General features: G+C 36.1%; 1 protein-coding gene and 1 long non-coding RNA gene across 5 annotated transcripts in view; one reads left to right on the top strand and one right to left on the bottom strand.

The window, feature by feature from the left end:
- The window catches only part of LOC106022141, a 163,992-nt gene that overhangs the window by 95,683 nt on the left and 46,356 nt on the right, over positions 1 to 21,953 (bottom strand). The window lies entirely within an intron of this gene.
- Scn9a (sodium voltage-gated channel alpha subunit 9) overlaps positions 1 to 21,953 on the top strand; it is a 144,344-nt gene that overhangs the window by 108,634 nt on the left and 13,757 nt on the right. For both annotated transcript variants that reach the window (XM_040745491.1, XM_040745492.1), the window contains 4 exons: positions 4,167 to 4,287; positions 10,946 to 11,100; positions 14,566 to 14,739; positions 19,035 to 19,157. In XM_040745491.1, coding sequence (XP_040601425.1) covers positions 4,167 to 4,287; positions 10,946 to 11,100; positions 14,566 to 14,739; positions 19,035 to 19,157 — 573 coding nt within the window. The remainder of the gene's footprint in view (positions 1 to 4,166; positions 4,288 to 10,945; positions 11,101 to 14,565; positions 14,740 to 19,034; positions 19,158 to 21,953) is intronic.

Genomic DNA, 21,953 nt, shown 5'->3' with positions numbered 1-21,953 from the left:
TTATCAGTAATGTACCTTATAAAACCAGGCTTTTCTTTTCTATTTGTTTCTCTCAACCTTCATCACACTTTCCCTTACATCCTACTGTTTTCTTATTATGGTAAAATGAATTTTCAGGCCCTGCTACTTAAGTAGCATTACTTTTGTTTTGTGAGGCAAATAGATTTGTGATGAGTAAATATTATTAATGCAGCATTTCTGGGATGTTTCCTGTCCCAGAAATACTCTGAGAAATGCTGTAGTGGAGTTCTGTGTTTTCTACAGTGCATGCTATGTCGTTCATAGTTTTCTGCTTTTGAGTTAAAGATTGTTGGCTGCAGACAGTGATACTTGGGAGTTTATGGAACAATAAAGACTAAAGTAGCACTTGTTATAATAAAGCACGAGGGGAACGTTGGCGGATTCCATAGCAGGCTAAGGTGACCTAGGCGGGGGACAAACATGCCAGGCAGACAGAGCTTAGTGAGAGGTTTCATTAGAAAGGGAGGTGAGGGAGGAAAGAGAAAAGAGATACAGAGACACAGCGACAGTAAGAAGATAGAAGAGAAGAGGGAGACACATGAAAACAGGGCAACAGCGGGAAAGAGTGAGCGAAAGAGAGCAGGAAAGAGCATGAATGGGTGAGGGTCTTTCTTCTAAATGGGTCCTTTGCACCTGGGCTGACCAGGGTACTCCCTGAGTGCATTCTGCCAGATGATAGGGGCAGACCAGCATAATGCCTGAATCCTTACATTATGTAATTCTTTCTAGAATGAAATAGTCTTTTGGTGCTAATGTTTGTGTTAAGGTTTAAAAGTAATAAATGTGTCTATGATCGACACAGGGAGATTTTTTTTTAACATGGTACATATTTTTTAACAGGTCTTTACTACATTCAATGTAGGGAAAAACTTGAAGACAAATGAAAGAGAAAACCGTGATGAATAATAAACCTTTTGATTTTATCATAGTTTCATTAATATAAGGGTTTACGTTACTAACTATACAAATTTACAGTACTGATAAAGTTGGTTTCCCAACCACTAAGTTTTATAGACACAGAAAAAAATACATGAAAGGACACAAAAACGGATACATAGATGATAAACAGGCATGATAGAGATAGAGATGTAGATGTATATGTAGGTTTTACATTGCCTATCTCAAGTGAGTTGAGTCAAAAAGTAGGTTGAAATGACTTTAATATTTGTATAAGTTTGAATCAAGTGCATTTTTTCACAGAAATAAAAGCAATACTATTAAGACACACTTATGGTCAAAGTCATAGAAGGAAGAAAGGCTAACTCTGGCACACATCTGTGAGTCAACCTTGGTTCTGTGTTCACTTCATTTAACTTATATATAAAATATAAAATATATAAAAATATATTTGGTTGCAAACAAGTAAATTATTGAGAAAGTATATCACTCACATATTAGAGTAAAATTGAAATACATTCACATTAAATTAGTAATCAATTATTTTTAATCTAACTACAAAGAAAACTTTAAAAGTAATAAATACTACAAAAATTAAAATAATTGTAAGATTACAGAAAATAAGGAAAAGGCTGGAATGATCTTTCTGCATAATAGAAATAAATAAATAAAACAAATTTTGGTGTTTAAATTTAGAGATTCTGTCTGTACTTGTTGTGTAAATCTACTTCAAGATAAAACTTATAAGCATCACTCTATATATTTAAATGTATTTTTATAGGACCCTATGAAATGTTAGTTTACAAAAGCTGAAAATATATGTGTATTTTTATATAAAGTAAATGATGAGTTACTGTGTGCATAAATAATACATCCATTGTAAAGTTAAATATTGACCACAAAAATTTGAATTGGTATATGTATTAATTATATTTTATTTCAGAGATTGATATCATTTTTATTCCAGTGAACAATAATACACTATTGCAATTATTTCTGAACCAAACTCTGTTTAATTGACATAGAATCAAAATCTGCAAAAAGAAATTCCAATAGAAAAAATGCTACATAAATTCACCTTAAGTTTTATTTGCTCAGAATGTAATAGCATAAATCTTTGCTAATGATCTTTTCATTGAAACTAATTTTTTCAAACAATATGTTCTGATCATGGTTTCCCTTCTGTCAGCACCTCAGTAAGCTCAACATAATGATAGTAACTATGCTTTCAAATTCTGTTAAAATGAAAATGAGCGTAATTGTATTTAAAAGTGGCTACCTACTGAGGGAAAACTGTTATAACTACCCTATTGTCAATATCTTGACTCAAAACAGGGCAGTACTTTATATTCTTGTTAGTAACTCTTCCCACTGCCTTGTGTCCAAATGAGGGCCAGAGATTCTATCACAGGGGTGTAAGGTTGGTGTCCTTTCCATAGAATCGTGGTCTTATCATTGTTTCCTTGGTGACACATTACTTGAACTTTGAGGTCAAGAACTGAGAGCATCAGGTGATTGCAATAATTTAGATATAGTACAAAGTCTTGCTTCACAGAATTACTATGATATAAAACATTAATCATATTAAGTGTCTTCTAATAACTATTATTTGCTAGACTATGTTTAGTTTGAAGCCTAAACTCCTACAGAATGTTCGTAACTTGGGATAAGCCTTTATTAATGTTCTTTTTATTGAAATTGATTTTTCATTCAATATACTGTGATCACATTTTCTCCTCCCCAACACCTCAGTAAACTAAATATGCTGTCATAAGTTAACTAATTAATATTTCTGTTACTTACTTTAAAGTATTTTAGATTAATTTAACCACCTTTTACAGTCCACCTTTAATGTAATCATGTACTGATGTCCTTTATAACTGACATTAATAATGAAAGCCTTAGCTTTATAGGAATAGCATAACTATTGAAGCATTTATTTAATGAGATGTTTCTAATTCTTCACTCTGCTTATAAAAAAGGATCACCAATAATCCATCTGTACAACATACCAACTCTGCTTTGGCTAATGACTAATGAGTGATTATTATATCAATATTATAGAATTCAATGCAGTACACATAAAAGAACTTCAAAACCCATCTTAAAATTTACTACTTTAAATAAAACCTGTGATATTAATACAAATTTACTGACAAAAGAATCATTGAAACCATTTTTTTATTTTAACACCTTAATTTGCTTAAACTATCCTCCCAAACTTAAGTTCTAATCTTAATAAGTGAAGCACTGTGGTGATGAGCAGAAGCTTTCCATATTCATGTGTCATTTGGCAAATGAGGATGAGGAATGAACTCTTCCCTTGTGAGTTGCTGTACTCTCTACAAACCATTATTAGGAATTTGACCTGTACCGGATCTGGAACCTTCTGTGTATGTGTGTGTATGTGCAGACATATTACTTGATCATAAAGTCTGTGAAGGGAACTCGTCTGCATTATGATCAGCAGAATGATCATAATGATGAGGTCATTGCTCTGGTGTGTGAGTCTGCCATGTTTAATTCCTTCGGATTTTTGTTTCAGCATTTGCATTTGGTGCTCCCTTAAGTAGCCACTCTTTGGACTTCAAAAATAATACTTTATGATCTTCTCCTCTGTGCAGTAAAATCTAAGATTAAAATGGGTGGTGTTAGTATGGTCTTTAACATTTGGGTTCCAATGTGGTTTACCTTTTACATTTGTTTTGTTTATAGATACTTTCTATCTATAGTATCCTGCCACCTATTCTCTTCTGAAAGTAAATAGAGCATATTGAGATAATACAAGACACTTTTTAAAACCCCAACTACTTAAAATCTTTTTATGGTAACTATCAGCTGTGCCCTTTTAGTCACATGGCATTGGCCACTTGATCCTTGTGTATTAATGTTCCCCAGAGGTCAGTTATCCCCAAAGAATAACTTCACATAAGTCTGTGTTGAACATAAGGTAATAATAAGTATGGAAAATAATGATAATTAAAATACTTTATTTTGCTAGCGTCATCCAAATGCCTACTTACTAGCATTATGAAATTTATTTTTGCAGGATGTGTAGATAGAATGATCAGTTATAGGTGCGCAATAGGGTAACTTGACCTCAACATGTGTTTCTGTGTTTTTATGGTCATCATGCTGTTAAACATTTTTCATGACACTGCATGACTAGTCATTAAATGAGGCTTAAATGTTGTATTTGAACGTTCACTAAATGACCTGTTTGGTGGGGGTGGTGAATTCCTTTTTAGAGACGGAACCGATCAAGTTCCTCGGAGTGTAGCACAGTTGATAACCCTCTGCCGGGAGAAGGAGAAGAAGCAGAAGCTGAGTCTGTAAATGCGGATGAGCCAGAGGCATGTTTTACGGACGGTAAGGGAAAAACCGGAACTCTCATAGTCACTCCTGTTGTTGAGTTTTTTATTAGTATGTAATGCTAACTGGGAACTATTTGCAAAAAAGGGGGCGGGAGGGGCTTCCTGTTCTTCCAAGCATGGCTCTCTATCAAAGGGCCGCTATATGTATGACATCTATCGACAATAATTTCCAGTGTCAGTGCCCTTTACTAGTGTAGGACCTGGACACTTCTCACTTTGTAGTCTTAATTCACATTACTATGTGTTCTAGTTAAGTTTCTACTGCTATGATGAAATACCATGACCAAAAGAAAATTGAGGGAGGCGATAATTTTAGCTTACTGTTCCGCACCACGCTCCATCACTAAGGGGAATCAGGGCAGAAATTCATAGGTCAGGAACCAAGAGCAGATGCGGAGGCATTAGAGGAGTGGTACCTACTGACTTGCTCCTCACGGCTTGGTCACCCTGCTTTCTTATAGAATCCAGGAACAAAGAGCTGGGGCCTTCTCATGTCAATCACTAATTAAGAAAATCCTTCCACAGGCTAGGTATTTTCAATTTTATTGAGGAATTTTCTCAGTTGAGGTTCTTACCTCTTAGATAACTCAATTTGACTTACAAACTAGCCAAGACACTAGGATACAAATTAATGGGAAAGGTGTTGCTAGGGTCTTTTTCTTCCAATATTAGAATGATTCATATATATGGTAAATAATTTGATTGGATTTACTGTTGTGTCTCAAAATTCATCCCTAACCTAGATTCAGAGGATACATAGCATTCCTCCAATGTTTCTCTTCTTCTTCTTTGATAGTTATTGTATTTTTCTTTTTTTTTCTTTTTTTGGTTTTTACGAGACAGGGTTTCTCTGTATTGTTTTGGAGGCTGTCGGTCCAGCCTGGCCTCGAACTCACAGAGATCCGCCTGCCTCTGCCTCCCGAGTGCTGGGATTAAAGGTGTGCGCCACCACCGCCCGGCTGTATTTTTCTTTTAATGGTTATGTTATGTGCATCCCATGAGTAATGTCACACCAAAATGTTATTTTGAAAGCCAGAGAGGCTTAAACTGTGTTTGTGGCTCAAATGAGAATATCTGTCTTATTATTACCTAAAGTTTATATGTGTATCCTTGGCCTTACTCTTGAAAGCTAAATCTGCTTCCCAGGACCATACAGGCCATCTGAAATATTCTTTAAAATATCTCAAGTTTAACATCTGTCACTCCTGGGCATACACCCAGAGACCACCCTCTAATGGAGATATTTGCAACCCCATGGTTACTGCTGCTTTATTCACTGTGCAAACATGGGATTAATGCTGTGAGCAAAGCCATGGAGTTCTCTTAAAAAAAGGTTAGGTTAAAAATATTTAAAGTTTTCATTCTCTCAGGCAAGCTGCTAGGTGTTTTCAGTCCAGTAATTGGGAGATGATGGCAAAAGAATCAGAAGCTCAAGGCTTAACTTCATGTAACCTGAGTTACAGGAGCCTTTGTCTTAGAACAAACCAAACAAAAGGTATTTCATCCAAATGTATGGTTTCTGTCTTAACAAGTTATTTGACAACCTTGTAAAAATAAAACTGTACAATTCCTGTCAAGATTTCACCTGTACAGTTTAGGAATGACAATTACTTAAAATCTGAGTATAACCAGAATGAAACTGAGCTAATTAAACAGTTTAACTCTTTAAGCCAGAGAAAAGTTTTAGAAAACACATTTAAGCTCTCCCTATATAATGGATTGATTATACTACTTCCCACTATAGATGTTACCTTACTCAGAACATTATAAAAGTTGTTTTAATCTTACAAAATGAGAATACTTTTCTGATTATTCTGAGATTATTAATAATTTCTAAATTTAGAACATTTGTAGAAAAATAATGCTGTGGAAACACATTTTCAAATTATCTGGGCCTAGACCCCTAAAGGTTGACTGAAACAAGATATCTAAAAGTCTGTCTTGGAGTGTGTTCCACCGGAGTCTATACTGCTGCCATGACTTGTTGTTGTATGAGACTCAGTCTACGACACAGGGAACCCAATTTGCTAGCGTCTGAACAACTTATTCACTCAATCATTTCTTCAATCAATAAACAAATAGTAAATGCCTGTTGTATATCACGATCACTTCTTGGCACTGGAATAAGATAGAGATGAATAAAACAACGCCATTCATATAACCAAGCATCTGGTTGTAGATATATCAAAAGAGGAATGTGACTACTAAGGAAGACATAGGGACCTGTTATGTAAATAACAGCGGCTCCAGAAGGCCTTTTTTATAAAGGTGACTTTTGGTCAGGACTGAAAGAAATTTGAGAATATGTTTTCCAAAATTGGAAATACAGAACATGCCACCTTCCACTGTTTCCAGTGGACCCTTACAAATTCAAGATGGTTTTGCAAGAGATGGGATAGAACTAATGCAAATTCAGGTTAATATTTGTCCCACAGGGAATATTCTATTGTGAAAGTCAACAGAAAAATCAAAGGAAGCATGAGAGATACTAAATTACAGTGGGGCTGTTACCAAAGATGGGTGGGTTTTCCATTTGTTTGGTTTGGGTTTTTTTTGGGCGGGGGAGTGTTTGTTTTTGCTGTTCATTACCTCAAAGCAATTGATCCTCTCTGCTTCTTACTGTCACCTTGCTGATGTGTTTTATCGATTGCCTTCTATCTTCTTTTAGTTTCACTTTTTCCTCTTTTATACTATGTCTCTCATTAGTTCTATTTGTAGCTTTGTAACTCAAGGTTTCTGATGACTTCCTTGGTGTCATGATGTTCTTTACTATCCTGAATGTCTTAGAAACCAATTAATTGTGAGTATGACAAGCCAATTAGTTATGGGTATGACATAATTCATGGTTCTACTTGTATTCCTGTGGAGTTATTCGATTAGCAAATTATATCACCAGAATCTGAATGAAAGTGAAGCTTTGTGTTTAATCGTAGGTCTTTAGTTAATTTGGTAGGTGAAGACAGTTTATCTTCTCTTTAAAATATTCTCAGTTCATCAATTCTTTGTACAAATAAGTAATAACCAATTCCCACTTTAATAATAGAATAAGCAACTCCATTCAGTCTTTTATTTTCTTTATTTTGAAAGGAAATTATGAGCAAAACATTTGTTAGGACATGTAGATATTTTTTAGCAAGTGTATTAAACAGCTTGTTTTCCTAATCAGTTTTATATTGGTTACGTTAATCATACTGTAATATTCTTGGGTCATAGTTTTGGGTCATAATTTTCTTAGGATAGTTTCTTTGTTATCAGGGATCATTAGTTTAAAATGATGAAACCAAGCCTAGACTCTATGTAATACATCATAAAAGCTGACTAATGAACCCATCCAAAAGACAAAGACATGGTGCTCTTTAGGGACTCATTAGACTGTTTAGAGGTACTGTTGTGTTTACATTTAATTGATAGTCATTCTAAAGAGAAGGTGTGATAACGTTACTAACCAACTAGCTTGGAAGTCCCTGAGGATTTGCTTTTGCATGAAAGTCAGGCAGGTGGCTGAGCACTCCTGCCTCAAATAAAAGAGAAATTCTCTGTGGTGTAATGTACCCTAGGGGCAGTATTTGTGAGACTTTGCCTCAGACAAAACTTTCCTTACTTTTCTAATTACAATGCAGTGTGTTTTTCTTTCTGTAGTCATAAAAAATATTTCTTCTAACTTTAAGACTGGCAAAAATACATCTCCTCAGTGGAGGGTCTAGGCTCTGCCCCAAATGATGTGACAGATTTTGATGCTCTGCATAGAAGGCCTCACCCTTTCTATGGAGCAGAAGAGGAATGGGATAGGGCCTGGGGGCCAGTGGGGGGCATGGGAGAATGGGAGGGAGAGAGAACTGGAATTGATATATATATAAAATAAGGTTGTTTCTAATTTAAACTGAAAAAAGGAAAAAATTAATATAAAAAATACATTTGAGAAAGCAAATACTGACTACAGTTAACTTTCTTCTCCAACAATTCTTGTCTTTCAAGTAATTCTGGTTATTTACTTATTTTTTATCAACTTGAACATCTTAATAAGTTTTCAAACTTTGTAATGATGATCTTTCTGGCCCGTCATATTGAGACTTCTCTCTGCCTGTTCATCTCCTCTCCACCCCTGCCTCTTGGCTTTCCATGAACACCACTTGCTATTCCCAATCTGTCTCCTCCTTCCATTGGTCCCAGTGGTATTCAGGTCAAAGCTTAACAATCCGTTGTCTAAGAGGAAAACAGTATGTTTGCACAAAGAATTTTACTATAAGAATTTCTAGTATTAATAAGTAGAAAGATTGACATATATACTATTATATGTAACTTACATATCACACATTCTGCATATGTCACTGTGTCTTACAGAATCCTGTTGTTAAACTCTGCCAACTGCCTATAATTGCAATAGATGAGCAAACACAGTTTATGAAGACCAGTCAGTGTCTTCATTTAAATTAGTTACTGAAATAAACTTAAGGTCCCTCCTGTATTAATGGTTTGAGCAATTTTTACTAACCACACAATGGAGGTTGAATAATGAGATTTCTGCTGATCTCTGCTGTCCACAATTAATTGCCATAAACACAACATACACTCACTGTTTATCTACTTCATTAACAGTCCCCCATCATTTTCTTATATGAACACACACACACACACACACACACACACACACATACACGTCCCCACCAATTACCAACGAAGATTTTCATTATATAAAGTTTTTTGCCAGGCTGCTTTCAAACCATTGCTGTGACCTTGCTGAGTGTAAGATACACAGAAGCCACCAAGTGTGACACATTCCACCATTCAAAAGGAAATGCTACATGCAGCCTCATGAATGTGCGATGGAGGACAATAATTAAGAAGGGATAGACTTTTAACAATTGTTGCTTAAAGTATTGAATTCTAAGTTTATATAATTTGATCTGTAATAACGGTGACCTTAAACAACACACTTTAAAAGACTATGGCAGTTCCACAGGGAATTATCATGAACCAGTATGGTTCTGGAACACCACTGAATCCTGCCCCTTAGTGATATTGTCACAAAGTGTTCTAAATGTGATCTCTTCTTAAATATTTTGTGTGACCTCATGTAATGGTTCTGACCTCTGGTACATATGTGCTAATGATTTCTGCTACACGTTTCCCCTCTGGGTTTTAGATTCATACTTCAGACATCTACCATATACCTATTTTGAGTTTTACCGGCCATCTCTAAGTCATCAACCACCAGGGCAGCTCAGATTTTATGACCTTCATTTCATTCTGACATTCATCACTAATTCCTGCTGGTGATGCAAGACGAATGTCTTGAATCTGTTGTTGCTTTAGTTACTCATTACACTTCCCCCTTGACACGGATGTGGCATTAGAACCCTATAACCTCTATAGCTTTGGCTCTCTCTTCTACTTACTAGCACCATACACTGTTGAGCATATCTATTTAAATGCATATATCATTCTTTCCTCATAACCCATCACTTACTCCTCAATCTCTACACTGTATGATCTAATTCTTTGAGTAAGAATCTCACTTTCAAAATTGTGAACTGTTCTAATTTCCAAAAATGTCTGTTTGCTGCACTTTTGCAAGGAAACTTCTTCCAAACTTTTGCTTTTACTGAAACTAAACTCTTTTTCCTACTGATACCTTGGTTCATTTCAGGCTTCTGCCTCTTCCAGAGACCCTCTTACGACCTCTTTTTCAATACACAAGCCAGGCTATGTGTACTTTGTCTATTCTTCCAAAATGACCTTTACATATCTGCTATTAGTTACTTGCCCATTAGTTTATTTAATTACTTAATTTCTGTGCCTATTTAACCAGTTCAAAATCAAAAGCCAGTTCCCTGTGGAGAAGAAACTATATGCAAGCACACTTTAAAATACTTGATGGAAGAAATGAATATTTTAAATAAAATTATCCTGTTTTTCATTGTAAGAAAATCTAAATATGAGTCCAAGACTCCCAATTCGTATCTTTTAACCTTAGAACAGATAAAAATATATTTATCTAAATCTTCTAATGACATTTACCTTTTCATCTTAATTTCAAGACTTCCCATTACTTTTCTCAATAGTTTTGTATTTGTGTTTACTTTTGTTGTTGAATCGGGTTTTCATGTACACCAGGCTAGCTTCAAATACCAGGCATTACTAAGAATGTCACTTAACTTCCTATCCCTTTGCTTGCAGTCTCACCGCTCCTAGCTGATTGTCTGCAGTTCTGGGAACCAAACACAGCTTCATGCTTGCTATGTGAACACTCCATCAACTAAACCACACACTCCCAGTTCTTCAAGAAGTTTTAAATTGAGGCGTGGAAGATGTTAAATTGTATTATCTATAAGCATAAAAGAAACCCGCTAAATTAAGTTTACTTCAGTATTATGTTTTTCCATTCATTCACAAATTTTCTCATTGAGTAATTTAAATGGTGCGGGAGAAATCGAGAAGTCAAAAAATTTACAGGTGACAATATATCCTGAGTTAAAAAATCATTGACAAATGCTAAGACGTGCCATCAAAGTTAGAAAATAAAAGATGGTAGTAGTGTTTTGCAGCATTAGAAAATAGAAATGATGTGAGTGTGGGGGAAATTTCCCCTTATTGACACATTTTAAGCTCTTACTCTGAGTATCAGGGTGTTCTAACCATGCCTCTCTTGCCAGGTTGTGTGCGGAGATTTCCATGCTGCCAAGTTAACGTAGACTCCGGGAAAGGGAAAGTCTGGTGGACTATCAGGAAGACCTGCTACAGGATAGTTGAACACAGCTGGTTTGAAAGCTTTATCGTTCTCATGATCCTGCTCAGCAGCGGAGCTCTGGTAGGTCAGCTACTAACTGGATTCATAAACTAATCCCTGTATATGCAAAAATGAAAAGAAAGTACGGCAAGCTTTGGTGAAAATTAATCCTTGGACTGTTGCCTGCAACTCATTCTCATTTCTTTCTTAGCATTATAGTCACTGGTATATATAGAAAGGCCACTGACTTAAGATTTATTTTATGATGTGTGTGTGAGGTGGGGGGAGAGAAAGCAAAAAGTGTCCACAGATGACAGAAAGGGGCACGTGACTCATTGGAACTGGAGTTACAGGTGACTGTGAGTCACCCACTGTGGGTGCTGTGAACCAAATGCAGGCTCTCTGCCAGAGCAGTGTGTGTTTTTAACTTCTGAGTCACCTCTCTAGTCCCAATGCTATGATCTTGTGTATTCATTTTGTATTCTTCCATGTTGTTGGAAGCGCTTCACAGCTTTAAGAGCTTTGTAGCAGAGTTTGCAAGTGTAGTTAGACAGAGAATCATGATTATCTGCAATTGGAAATGCTTTTTCCTATACTTTCCAGGTTTCTCTTTTATTTCCTTCTCTTACTATATCACTTATTTCAGACACTATATTGTATAGGAATGGAGTGTGTGGACTTGTACTCTTCCTGGTTCGAGTAGGAGCACTTTGAGTTTTTCTCCACTTAATGTGATATTGACTCAAGATTTATAAAGCATAATCTTTATCACGCTGAGGAATATTCTGTTCATCCCTAGCCTCGGTGACTTTTAGCATGAAGGGATTTGAAACTGTGTCAAAGATCTTTTCTTCATTTACTGAGGTATTCATGTGATTTATGTCTGAGCTGATCCATTTGATGAATTATATTGATCTACTTATGTATGCTGAACTAACCCTGCATCTGTGGATGAAGCAAACTTGGACATGATAATCTTTTTGATATGATTTTGGATGACATTTGCAAGTAGTTTATTGATGATTTTTTTCATCTATGTCGATCAGGGAGAAAGCTTGTAATTTCTATTTCTGTGATGTCTTTGAGGACCTGACATTCTTGATATACAATATGAGAGTGGACAGGAACCAAAGAGTAGTGCCTTTTTTGCTTGTTTGTTTGTTTGTTTCTTGTTTTACAAGAGAGGGTTTGTATTGCTTTGGAGACTGTCCTGGAACTCAGTCTGTAGACCAAACTGGCCTTGAACTCACAGAGATCTGCCTAACTCTGCCTCCTGAGTGCTGGGATTAAAGACATGAGCCACAAATGCCCAGCTGATTAGTGCCTCTCTTAACAACTCTAGTCTCTTAAAATTAGAAATGTATGTGTCACCAGGTTGTAAATCAGAAATCCTAGTAATATTGTATCTTATACCCTTAAGAACTAATAAAGTCTCTCAAGTTTAACGTATTCTAAGATATACATGTGACCAGAGAACAGATTAAAAGTGTTAATGTTTTAAACAAACTCTAGCTCAAAATGTCCTAAAAGGGGGAATGATGTTTTGGAAGTAGGCATCTTAAATGAATTAAATGAATAACTTGAAGAAAGAAAATAGGCTCTCAGTTAGGTGGTTCCTTTGCTCAAGTACTTTGCCAAGTAAGGAAGTCCTTTGAGATTCTTGTTGTTAATCCTGAGATTTGTGAGAGAGAAACCAGTTCCACAATTTTGAGTCAAATTTAATGTAAGCTTTAATTAAATACTTGCCAGGTGAATTGATTCTGGCCAGGTGCATCCCTGGATTTCCAGGAAATGACCACCAAGTCTCGTTTTGCAGAAGCTTAAAGAGGCAAAAACCACAATTCACTGCATTTCCCATGAGGTCCAATCAGGGGCAAGCATACATCCTCGTGTATTTCCTGCCTATATACCTTCCACCAACATGTGACCTATCACATCTGGTGTAAACAAACTTGTTTAGGGGGGTGAAAAAAGTGACTCATTATTTCCCAAGACCATAGACCCCAACATTCCAGGAAGTTATCTGTACTTGGGCAAGTGGGGCTTCCAGGTTAACTTTAACTTTTAATTTCATTGTTTGTAAAATAAATGTAAATAATAACTATAATATAGTAAATAATTACTTTATCTTATAGTTTTAATATACATTTCTCTCATTAAATTCTCAAACATCTCTGAGAAAGTATAAAATTTTCCCCACAAAAAGAAGGAAGTTGAATACAGAGTTTAAAATGTTTCTTCATTTCTCAAATACAGTAAATGTCAAGGTTTTTACTTCAAAACTACTTTTTCTTTAATCTAGACAAAGGAGAATACACCAAAAAGAAGAAGAAATAAATAAAGAGCACCTGAAATGAGTAGTAATAACACCTGTATCTCAAATCCTCCCTTGTCTTTATGCATCTACATCCACAAAGTTATCCCTGGAAGCTGAGACCTTGCATCTATCTGAGTCCTGCTGTGGCTCTGAGGTAGTCACAGTGAGGTCTTCCCAATGGGAGCATCTTATCTCATCACCAAAGCTCGCTGGTCCTCACTCTGAACTTGTTCCCCAGTTCAAAGAGCAAGCTTCTTCTTTAGCACCAAACCCTTTCTTCGTCGTGTTTTGTAGATATGGTTTCTGTTTAGGCAGCTTGAAAGAGTTCTCTAGAACTTGTAGGAAGGAACAGGAAAGCCTTGAGAGTCAGACCCCTCTCTCAACTACACACACACACACACACACACACACACACACTTGCACTTCAAGCCTGATTATTTTCAGAACATGACTCTGACCATTCCATCTGACCTAGTTTCTCAGTTTTCTTCAATATTGCTGTGAATTGTTGAAAATGTGTTAAGGATAGTTTTTAAAATATTAATACAGGCTTTTTGGGGGAAGGGTGATAAGAATGGATCAAATCTATGACCACCGACAGGTAATAGGTCGTTAATCACCAAAGTTATTTGTTGTTTAGCTCTCATTTTTTTTCAACACGGTGATTAGTGCTCCCATATGAATGAGAAAACTCTAGTAATTCAGATCTATTTTGATATGCAGTCATTCTAAATACACCCATTAGTTCACTCTTTAAATCAATTTCAATTATTTCCTGAAGAACGTATGTCTATGACTACTGCGTCACTGTCACTTAGTTAAAAATTCTTGAACAGTGTAAATACTACTTGCATAGAATGAAAAACCAAAGGCGGTTCCTAACCCTTTGGGTGGATGCGAAGTAGTGTGTAGGATTACAAAGGCTTACAAGAGGATTGACTCTGAAATGAGTTGGGAAAGGATCAGGATTCTTTCCATTTGAATGGAGAAAAAGGAACATGTTTTAGAGATTCTTCAGAAGATTACATATAATATATAATTTCATTCTTTTGCAGTCTCTCTGCCTTTGGTAACAATGAAAAATAATGTTAGAATTAAACTTCATGCAGTAGCTGCAAGCTAGAGGAAACTTTTCAGTGATGTCCCCACCAGAATTATACTTCTTGCTTCTCAGGTGAAATATAAATTTAGATTGTACAAGAATTGAAATTTGAATGATGCTTTCACAGGCTTTTGAAGATATATACATTGAAAAGAAAAAGACCATTAAAATTATCCTGGAGTATGCTGACAAGATATTCACCTACATCTTCATTTTGGAAATGCTTCTAAAATGGGTGGCATATGGGTATAAAACCTATTTCACTAACGCCTGGTGTTGGCTGGACTTCTTAATTGTTGATGTAAGTATTTTAGAATAAACTGTAAAGGATTATATATTCTAAGTATTCTGTTTTCACCAATGTTTTTCTACATTATCATTTTATCAACTTATTTTACTTTAACACCAGATGTTTATGTTTCTAAGAATATTAATGCAGCCAATGGAAATATGTCTGTGGTGAATAGACCAATGGCCTTACAACCAATGTAACTTCCCTTCCAAACTACTCTAACACTTGTAACCTATCCTTGCATATGTTTCCCAAAATTCAAAAGAAATGTAATTTTAAAAATACAGATGATTTGGCTGGGCATTGGTGGCGCATGCCTTTAATCCCAGCACTCGGGAGGCAGAAACAGGCAGATCTCTATGACTTTGAGGCCAGCCAGGTCTACAGAGTGAGTGCCGGGATAGGCTCCAAAGCTACACAGAGAAACACTGTCTCAAAAAACCAAAAATAAATAAATAAATAAATAAATAAATAAATAAATAAATAAATGATTTGAGGCTGGAGAAATAGCTCAGTCGTTAAGAACATTGGCTTCTCTTCCATGGCATCCAGTATGATTCCCAGCAGTTGCATGGTGACATACAATCCTCTGTAACTCCTGTAAAGGGCACTCTGATGCACTCTCCCTGCCTACATGGGTACGATTGTTCATGGTGAAGAGCAATGCATGTTACTCTTAATTTGAAAAGAAATAATTTTCTTTAAAATACACAATTTGAATATCATTCTGGTTAGCATTAACAAAAAAATGAAAGACCAGAAGATCCTTGAGAAGTAGGAGTAGAAAAGAACAGAAGAATGTTTGTTTCTTTTTTATTTATTTATTTTTCAGTTTAAATTTAGGTAAGAAACAAGGTTGCTTCACAAGTCAGTTCCAGGTCCCTCTCCCTTTCCCTCCCCTCCTCCCATGCCCTCCCTCCAACCCCCCCATTATCCCCTCATTTCCCCAGGGAGGGTGAGGCCCTCCATGGGGGTGTCCATAGTCTGTCATTTCATATAGGGCTGGGCCTAGACCCTTCCCCAAGAGTTCAGGGTGAGAGTGCACCTCACATTGTTGGATGGGAGAAGAATGTTTGTTTCTAAAGGATAAATGATGCTAATTTTCACAACATAAAATTCAGAGATGTAAGGGAGATGTTCAAGTCGTCTGACATGGTAGCTGACCCTTCAGTTAAAATTCAGGATTAAGGCTAATTTTATGTTAGAGGAGAAGAAAGTCTAGGGAATATTTATCTCAGTCATATTGAATAGAAATGTATAAGAGTAATTTATTTCACAGGTTACTTTTTAATATAGGACAAAATAATTTGGGGGCTGGAGATAGAACTCAATTATAGGGTGTCTTCCATGTGTGAGACACTAGTTTGAAAATTCAGCACAGAAAAATAGAGATGGTGAATTTTTTTTAAGTTTTTAGTTTTTCAAGACAGGGGTTTTTTTGTATTGTTTTGGAGCCTTCCTGGAATTCGCTCTGTAGATCAGGCTGGCTTCAAACTCACAGAGATCTGCCTGCCTCTGACTCCCGAGTGCTGGGATGAAAGGTGTGTGCCAACAATGCCCAGCCCGAAGTGGTGAATTTTTGTCATTGCTTCTTTATTATTTAAGTTTGTTAACAATTCATACACATGTATACTTATTACTCACCACCCTTTCTTATCTTCTTAGTTGCCTATAGTTCTTTGTATATAGTTAAGAGCTCTTGAGCTTCCAGTGCCCTGCCCCGCACAACTAACTTTAGTATATCTCTTATTATTTTCTTTGTTCAGCTCATAAGTTTAAGCAGTCATGTTAATAACACTTTTCTGGTGTAGTTTCTGATATTCTTACAAACTTTGGGAACACACACACACAACAATTAACAAAAAAAGGGGCCATGAATTTGAAAGAGAGTGAAGAAGGTTATATTGTTAATCCCAGAGATGCAAGGAAAAAGACCAACAACAAAAAATCATCCTGCCCAAATTAAAGCAAGCAGATAATTAAGAGAAGTTTTCTTTTTCTCACAGACATGAGTTGTCTGTCCCTAAAAGTGGGGCTTAAGAGATCATCATTGATAAGATAAGTGTTTTTATAGTCCAGGCACAAAGGGTTTCTAAATGGGAGATTTGGCAGACAAATGGGTGAGAAACAGAACATAACAACTTCTTGAAACACAGGTATGGTTGCAAGGTGGTCATAACAAGGATATAACAACATATGTCAAAACAAGGTGGTCATCACAACAGATGGTCATAATAACCTTTGAAATAAAGGTGTGGTTGCTATTTCCTATAACGGGCAGTAGAGAGCCATTAGCACTTAAGATTATAGGTGGTTCGGAGCACATTTGAGAAACAGAATCAATCCTAAAGAAGAATGAATCTAGCTAGTCTTTACTATAAGATAGCTTTCAAGCATAAGATGGAGGCAGGCTGTTTATCAATGTGAGAGAGTTTGGAGGGACGAAAGAGAAAGGGGGAATGAGTAGTGATTATAATTTCAAAAAGTAAAAGAAATCCTTAAAAAAAGATTTGTGGGAGGACATGCACATGTGTTCCCTGCTATGGATTGGAGTGCAGTGTTTCTCAAGATTATGACATATGCGAACATTTAACTCCAGTTTGAAGAACCATTCTACTATTTCATCATAGGCTGTTCACTTTTTAAGTAATATTTTAAGAATCTTTCTTATGAAAAAGAGAGCACACCTTTTTTATTAAGTAGGAAAAATGGGTATGCATGATTGAATCAGTTTAAGCTTGAGAGGAGAAATGATGAGACTTACTAGCTATAGGTCATTTAAAATGTATATTCCTCTTACTGAGATATTCTGAACTGACTATGCAAGGACATCTATTCCACAAAGCAGTTTACCTGTCTCAAGCAGTATCAGTGAACTTCTAAGCAATGATGCTGTATTCTCTAACAACTAAATAGAAATTGACCTGAATCCACTCCTCTCTAAAAATACTGACTCTCTGACATTGCGTTCGCTGTATTGAAGACATTGTTCTTAGACACAGTGCCTGCTGTGGTAAACAATAAATGGAAATTAGTAAGAGACTGAAAGCACTAAGAGATGCAGATTTTGGTTCACAGAAGAACTCAGTGTTCTGTTCCGAAATGGACTTTGATTTCTTTTCTGCAAGTGTTCTTTCTCTTGAGACGATTCATGAGAAGAGCACTCATTCCTCTAGGGTGGTCTTCATGTCTACTGAACATAACATGATGAAATTATCATATATTTAGGTTAAGCAGTGAATCATCTAGCCTCACTCTATCTTCAATATAACTCAAAATTATTTCCAGGAAGTATTATAGATTCATCTTTGGTGTCAGTCTTGACAAACTGAAGGCTATAAGCAATATTGCTTCGAAACTGTTCCCATTACAGTCATAAATCATCAGGTGGTTTCCAAATACAGACTAGACTCACACTTAGATCTATTTAAGCTTTTAACATGCTTTTTTATTACAGTCTTGGAAGCACTCAGTTTGCCATGGGTTTCATTTTAATTGACAATTTACTGGTGGCTGTGATTAAATTTTCAGTGTTAATAAACAAGTAGATAAACAGTAATTATTAAATACAAAGTTATATGTGTTGTTTCTGTTTATGTGTAATAAGCAACCTTTATTCCTCCTATTGTTTCCTTTCTTGGTTAACCTTCCATGAAATCTGTTTTTTTTTTAAACTTCTTTTTTTTTCTTTTTTTATATTTAAATTAGGAAAACGCTTGTTTTACATTTCAATCCCAGTTCCCTCTCCCTCCCCTGTTCCCCAGGGAGGGTGAGGCCTTCCATGGAGGAATCTGCAAACACTGTCATATCATTTGGAGTAGGGCCTAGGCACTCCCCCATCTGTCTGTGCTGACAGAGTATTCCTCTATGTGGAATGGGCTCCCAGAGTCCATTCATATACTAGGGATAAATACTGATTTACTACCAAAGTTCCCATAGATTGCCCAGACTTCCAAATGGCATCCACATTCAGGGGTTCTGGATAGGTCCTATGATGGTTTCCCAGCTATCATTCTTGGGTCCATGAACTCCTCCTGGTCAGCTGTTTCTGTGGATTTCTCCAGCCTAGTCCTGACTCCTTTGCTCATCATTCCTCCCTCTCTGCAACTAAATTTCAGGAGTTCAGCTCAGAGTAAAAATTTCTTTTTTAGGTAAGTTTTAGAGAAAGAGGGCTAACTAAAAAACTTTGCAAGAAAAATTTCATTCTTTTTGCTTTCTCTCAGTGTGATTTAGAATTGAATTTTCATTTCTGTGTTTTGTCACTTTACTAAAATAGTTACTGCAGATGTCATTTATTTTTGCAGGTGTCTCTGGTTACTTTGGTAGCCAACACTCTTGGCTACTCAGACCTTGGTCCCATTAAATCCCTGCGAACACTGAGAGCACTAAGGCCCCTAAGAGCCTTGTCTAGATTTGAAGGAATGAGGGTAAGAAAATACCAAAGTTCTTGATAAAACCCTTATTGTATAAGTATATCATGAAATAGTTCTAAAACAAGTGTGCAGTTATTATGGCCTATCACTGTATATACACATGGACATATACATACACATGTGATATGATTGTATATAGTAAGTACACACAGTATCTTCTAATTAGCAAAGTAAATTATACTATAATCCTTCCTTTATATAGTATGGATAGAAAAGTCACATGATCCTGATAAGTGCCTTTTCTTTTTCAAGTGAAGATTTTGCTACACTAGAGTTAAGTGATGAGCTCACAGTTAATCCTGATACTACTTCTCATATATACATCAATGATTCTCCTCATCAGATGTCCAAAAGAATTTGATAAAGGAACAACCTTAGGTAGGGAATATAGGAAAGGATAAGAAGGTAAGGTAACATTAGCCATCATATCTAATTTCATGCTCAAAGTAATGATGATACAAAATCAGTGCAATTGTAACAAAATGGCATTGAAAGATATCTAAGCCCTAAGAGTTTATTTCATTTGCATATGCTGCATAATAGCCCCCAAAAGAGTCATCATAGAAAAACCTGATACAAGCAGTAACTACAGTCAACTTAGTTTTAAGATCTGTATTAAATCAGCAACTTCTTCTTAACATTCATAGCAGACAATGGCCTATATTTTTTTACATTTAGCATAAGTCATCATTTGTTGTTATAGTTCTTTAATTTCTTCTTCTTCAAACTTATTCTGATTCCTCAGCCTATTCTATTCTCAAATCTTGGAGTGCTTCTATCTCCTGTTTTCCTCATCAACTCACCAACTTCAGCATACTACTCAACATATTGTCAATACAAGTACCTCTGACCATCAAATTGCATTTGAATTTACCTTGTCTGTTCAACACAAGACATACCAAAACGCCCTTGAATCTATGATCAAATACCCATAGCTCTCAACACAATTTACTCTTTTTCTCCTCTCCTTGCAACATCAAAGCAACTCAACATGGAGACTAGTCTGGCTCCTGTGTTTTAGATTTATGGATACTGACGAGTTGTTATCATTGCATGGAGACTTTTAGAAATACAGATTTCTAACTCATTCTGCCTGGCCACTTTCAAAGCTGAGAAAAGAAGGTCATGATTTAGAAACTAGTCTAGGCCATGTAATGAGATCACATCTCAGGGAAAAAAAGAGCTAAAGAGACAACTCAGTGATAGAATACATGCCTCACCTTCATAAGAACTTAGATAATTGATAGCCAATGAATATATGGGTGCTCATGTGTACACAACACACACACACCCTTTTGAGGTCCACTCTGGGTCCACTCATCCTGCTAAATGGTGTATTCTGGATTTAGGTAACCTCATATGAACATCAGAGAATGTTACAACCTTCAGCCTTTGTATAGTCAGCTCTGCTTGTTTAAATATAACTGTAATCTTTTACTAGCTCATGCATACAGTTGAGAATTACCAAGTCTATGAGAGATCAGTATTTCAAAAGAATTCATAAACAAAACACAATAAGAATGGAAAACTCCAGTTGCATTTTATGAACATAGATGGTATTAAGGTTCTTAATCCTAAGTTAATTTTTTGAGAATTAGTAGAATGTTGTGTTATATTCATACTTATGATTGTCTCATGGATATGAGCAATGTCTACTGCTTATCCATAAACAGAGAACATGATCATGCCTAGAAAACTGTTTCCTTTGCTAATAAAGTCAATCTAACATTTACAGGGGCTTTTTGTTGTTTGTGGTGGTGATGGGTTCTGTGAGTTATTGTAAGACAAGTTGATCTAATTCAAAATATTTTAACATATTTACGGAATCCAAATATGTATTTTTACCCTGAAAAGAGAAGTATTTCTTCAAGTGTCAGAGTCACTTTGGGGGAATAAAGGAAACAGTACAAGCGAAACATTTGGATGTAGTTTTCTCAGAGCCTGAGGCTCGACCCCTTTCCCATCATCCTATTAATATACATTTAAAATCAGTTATGTGCCAGTTACTGTGCTGGTAAAAGTAAATAGTATAATGATAAATAGACTGTACCTCCCCACCTGTGAGTTAATTGTCCCAGGTAAGGGAAACAGCATTCTATGGAACCTCTATAACAGTATACAGTACTACAGGAATGCCACAATGAGTTTTCTGCCTGTGACAGTTTAAGATCTCACACTGTAGTAACATTGTGGAGCCATGATTATCAAAGAAAGCCACAAGCCACAGGTCAGTAGGCACTCAGGCATGACTACTGTAAGCTTGATAGAAAAAAATGAGTATGTAAAGCTTTGGGGCTAAGGACTGCAAGGCACAGTGTAATAAACACAGTAGGGGGAATAGATGAAATGAGGATGGGGATATAAATTTGATGAGGAGCTGGTCACTCTAAATATTACTCCAACCCTGTTCTTCCCTGCCTTTTTGGATATCATGTATACAAAAAGACTGATAAAGGATCCCATGAAGAGCAACCACAAGGCTTTTCCTATCTTCACTCCATGTTTCTCTGGAATATCTCCACAGTAATTCTTATTGTTCCAGTTGAGGGTTCCAGAAATCACCATAAGCCCACCGACTGTTACTATTAAGGAAGTTCTACTGAGTATGGCATTTTGTTCATGTGTATGGCTACAATGGCAGTAGAGATCATGTAACCCATACCGGCTAAAGATATTTAAGAAGAGTTTCCTATCTCTATTCTAGACTATTTCATAGGTAGTCAGAGACCTTACATGTGTCCCCATTTGGAAGTGTCTTGAGATCCTGCTTAATAAATTAAACTAAAAGGC

This window comes from Mesocricetus auratus, unplaced genomic scaffold (genome assembly GCF_017639785.1).
Source record: "Mesocricetus auratus isolate SY011 unplaced genomic scaffold, BCM_Maur_2.0 Super-Scaffold_100004, whole genome shotgun sequence".
NCBI classification, from domain to species: domain Eukaryota; kingdom Metazoa; phylum Chordata; class Mammalia; order Rodentia; family Cricetidae; genus Mesocricetus; species Mesocricetus auratus.
The sequence above is the reverse complement of the archived record's forward strand: the minus strand, read 5'-3'. Positions and strand labels throughout refer to the sequence as shown.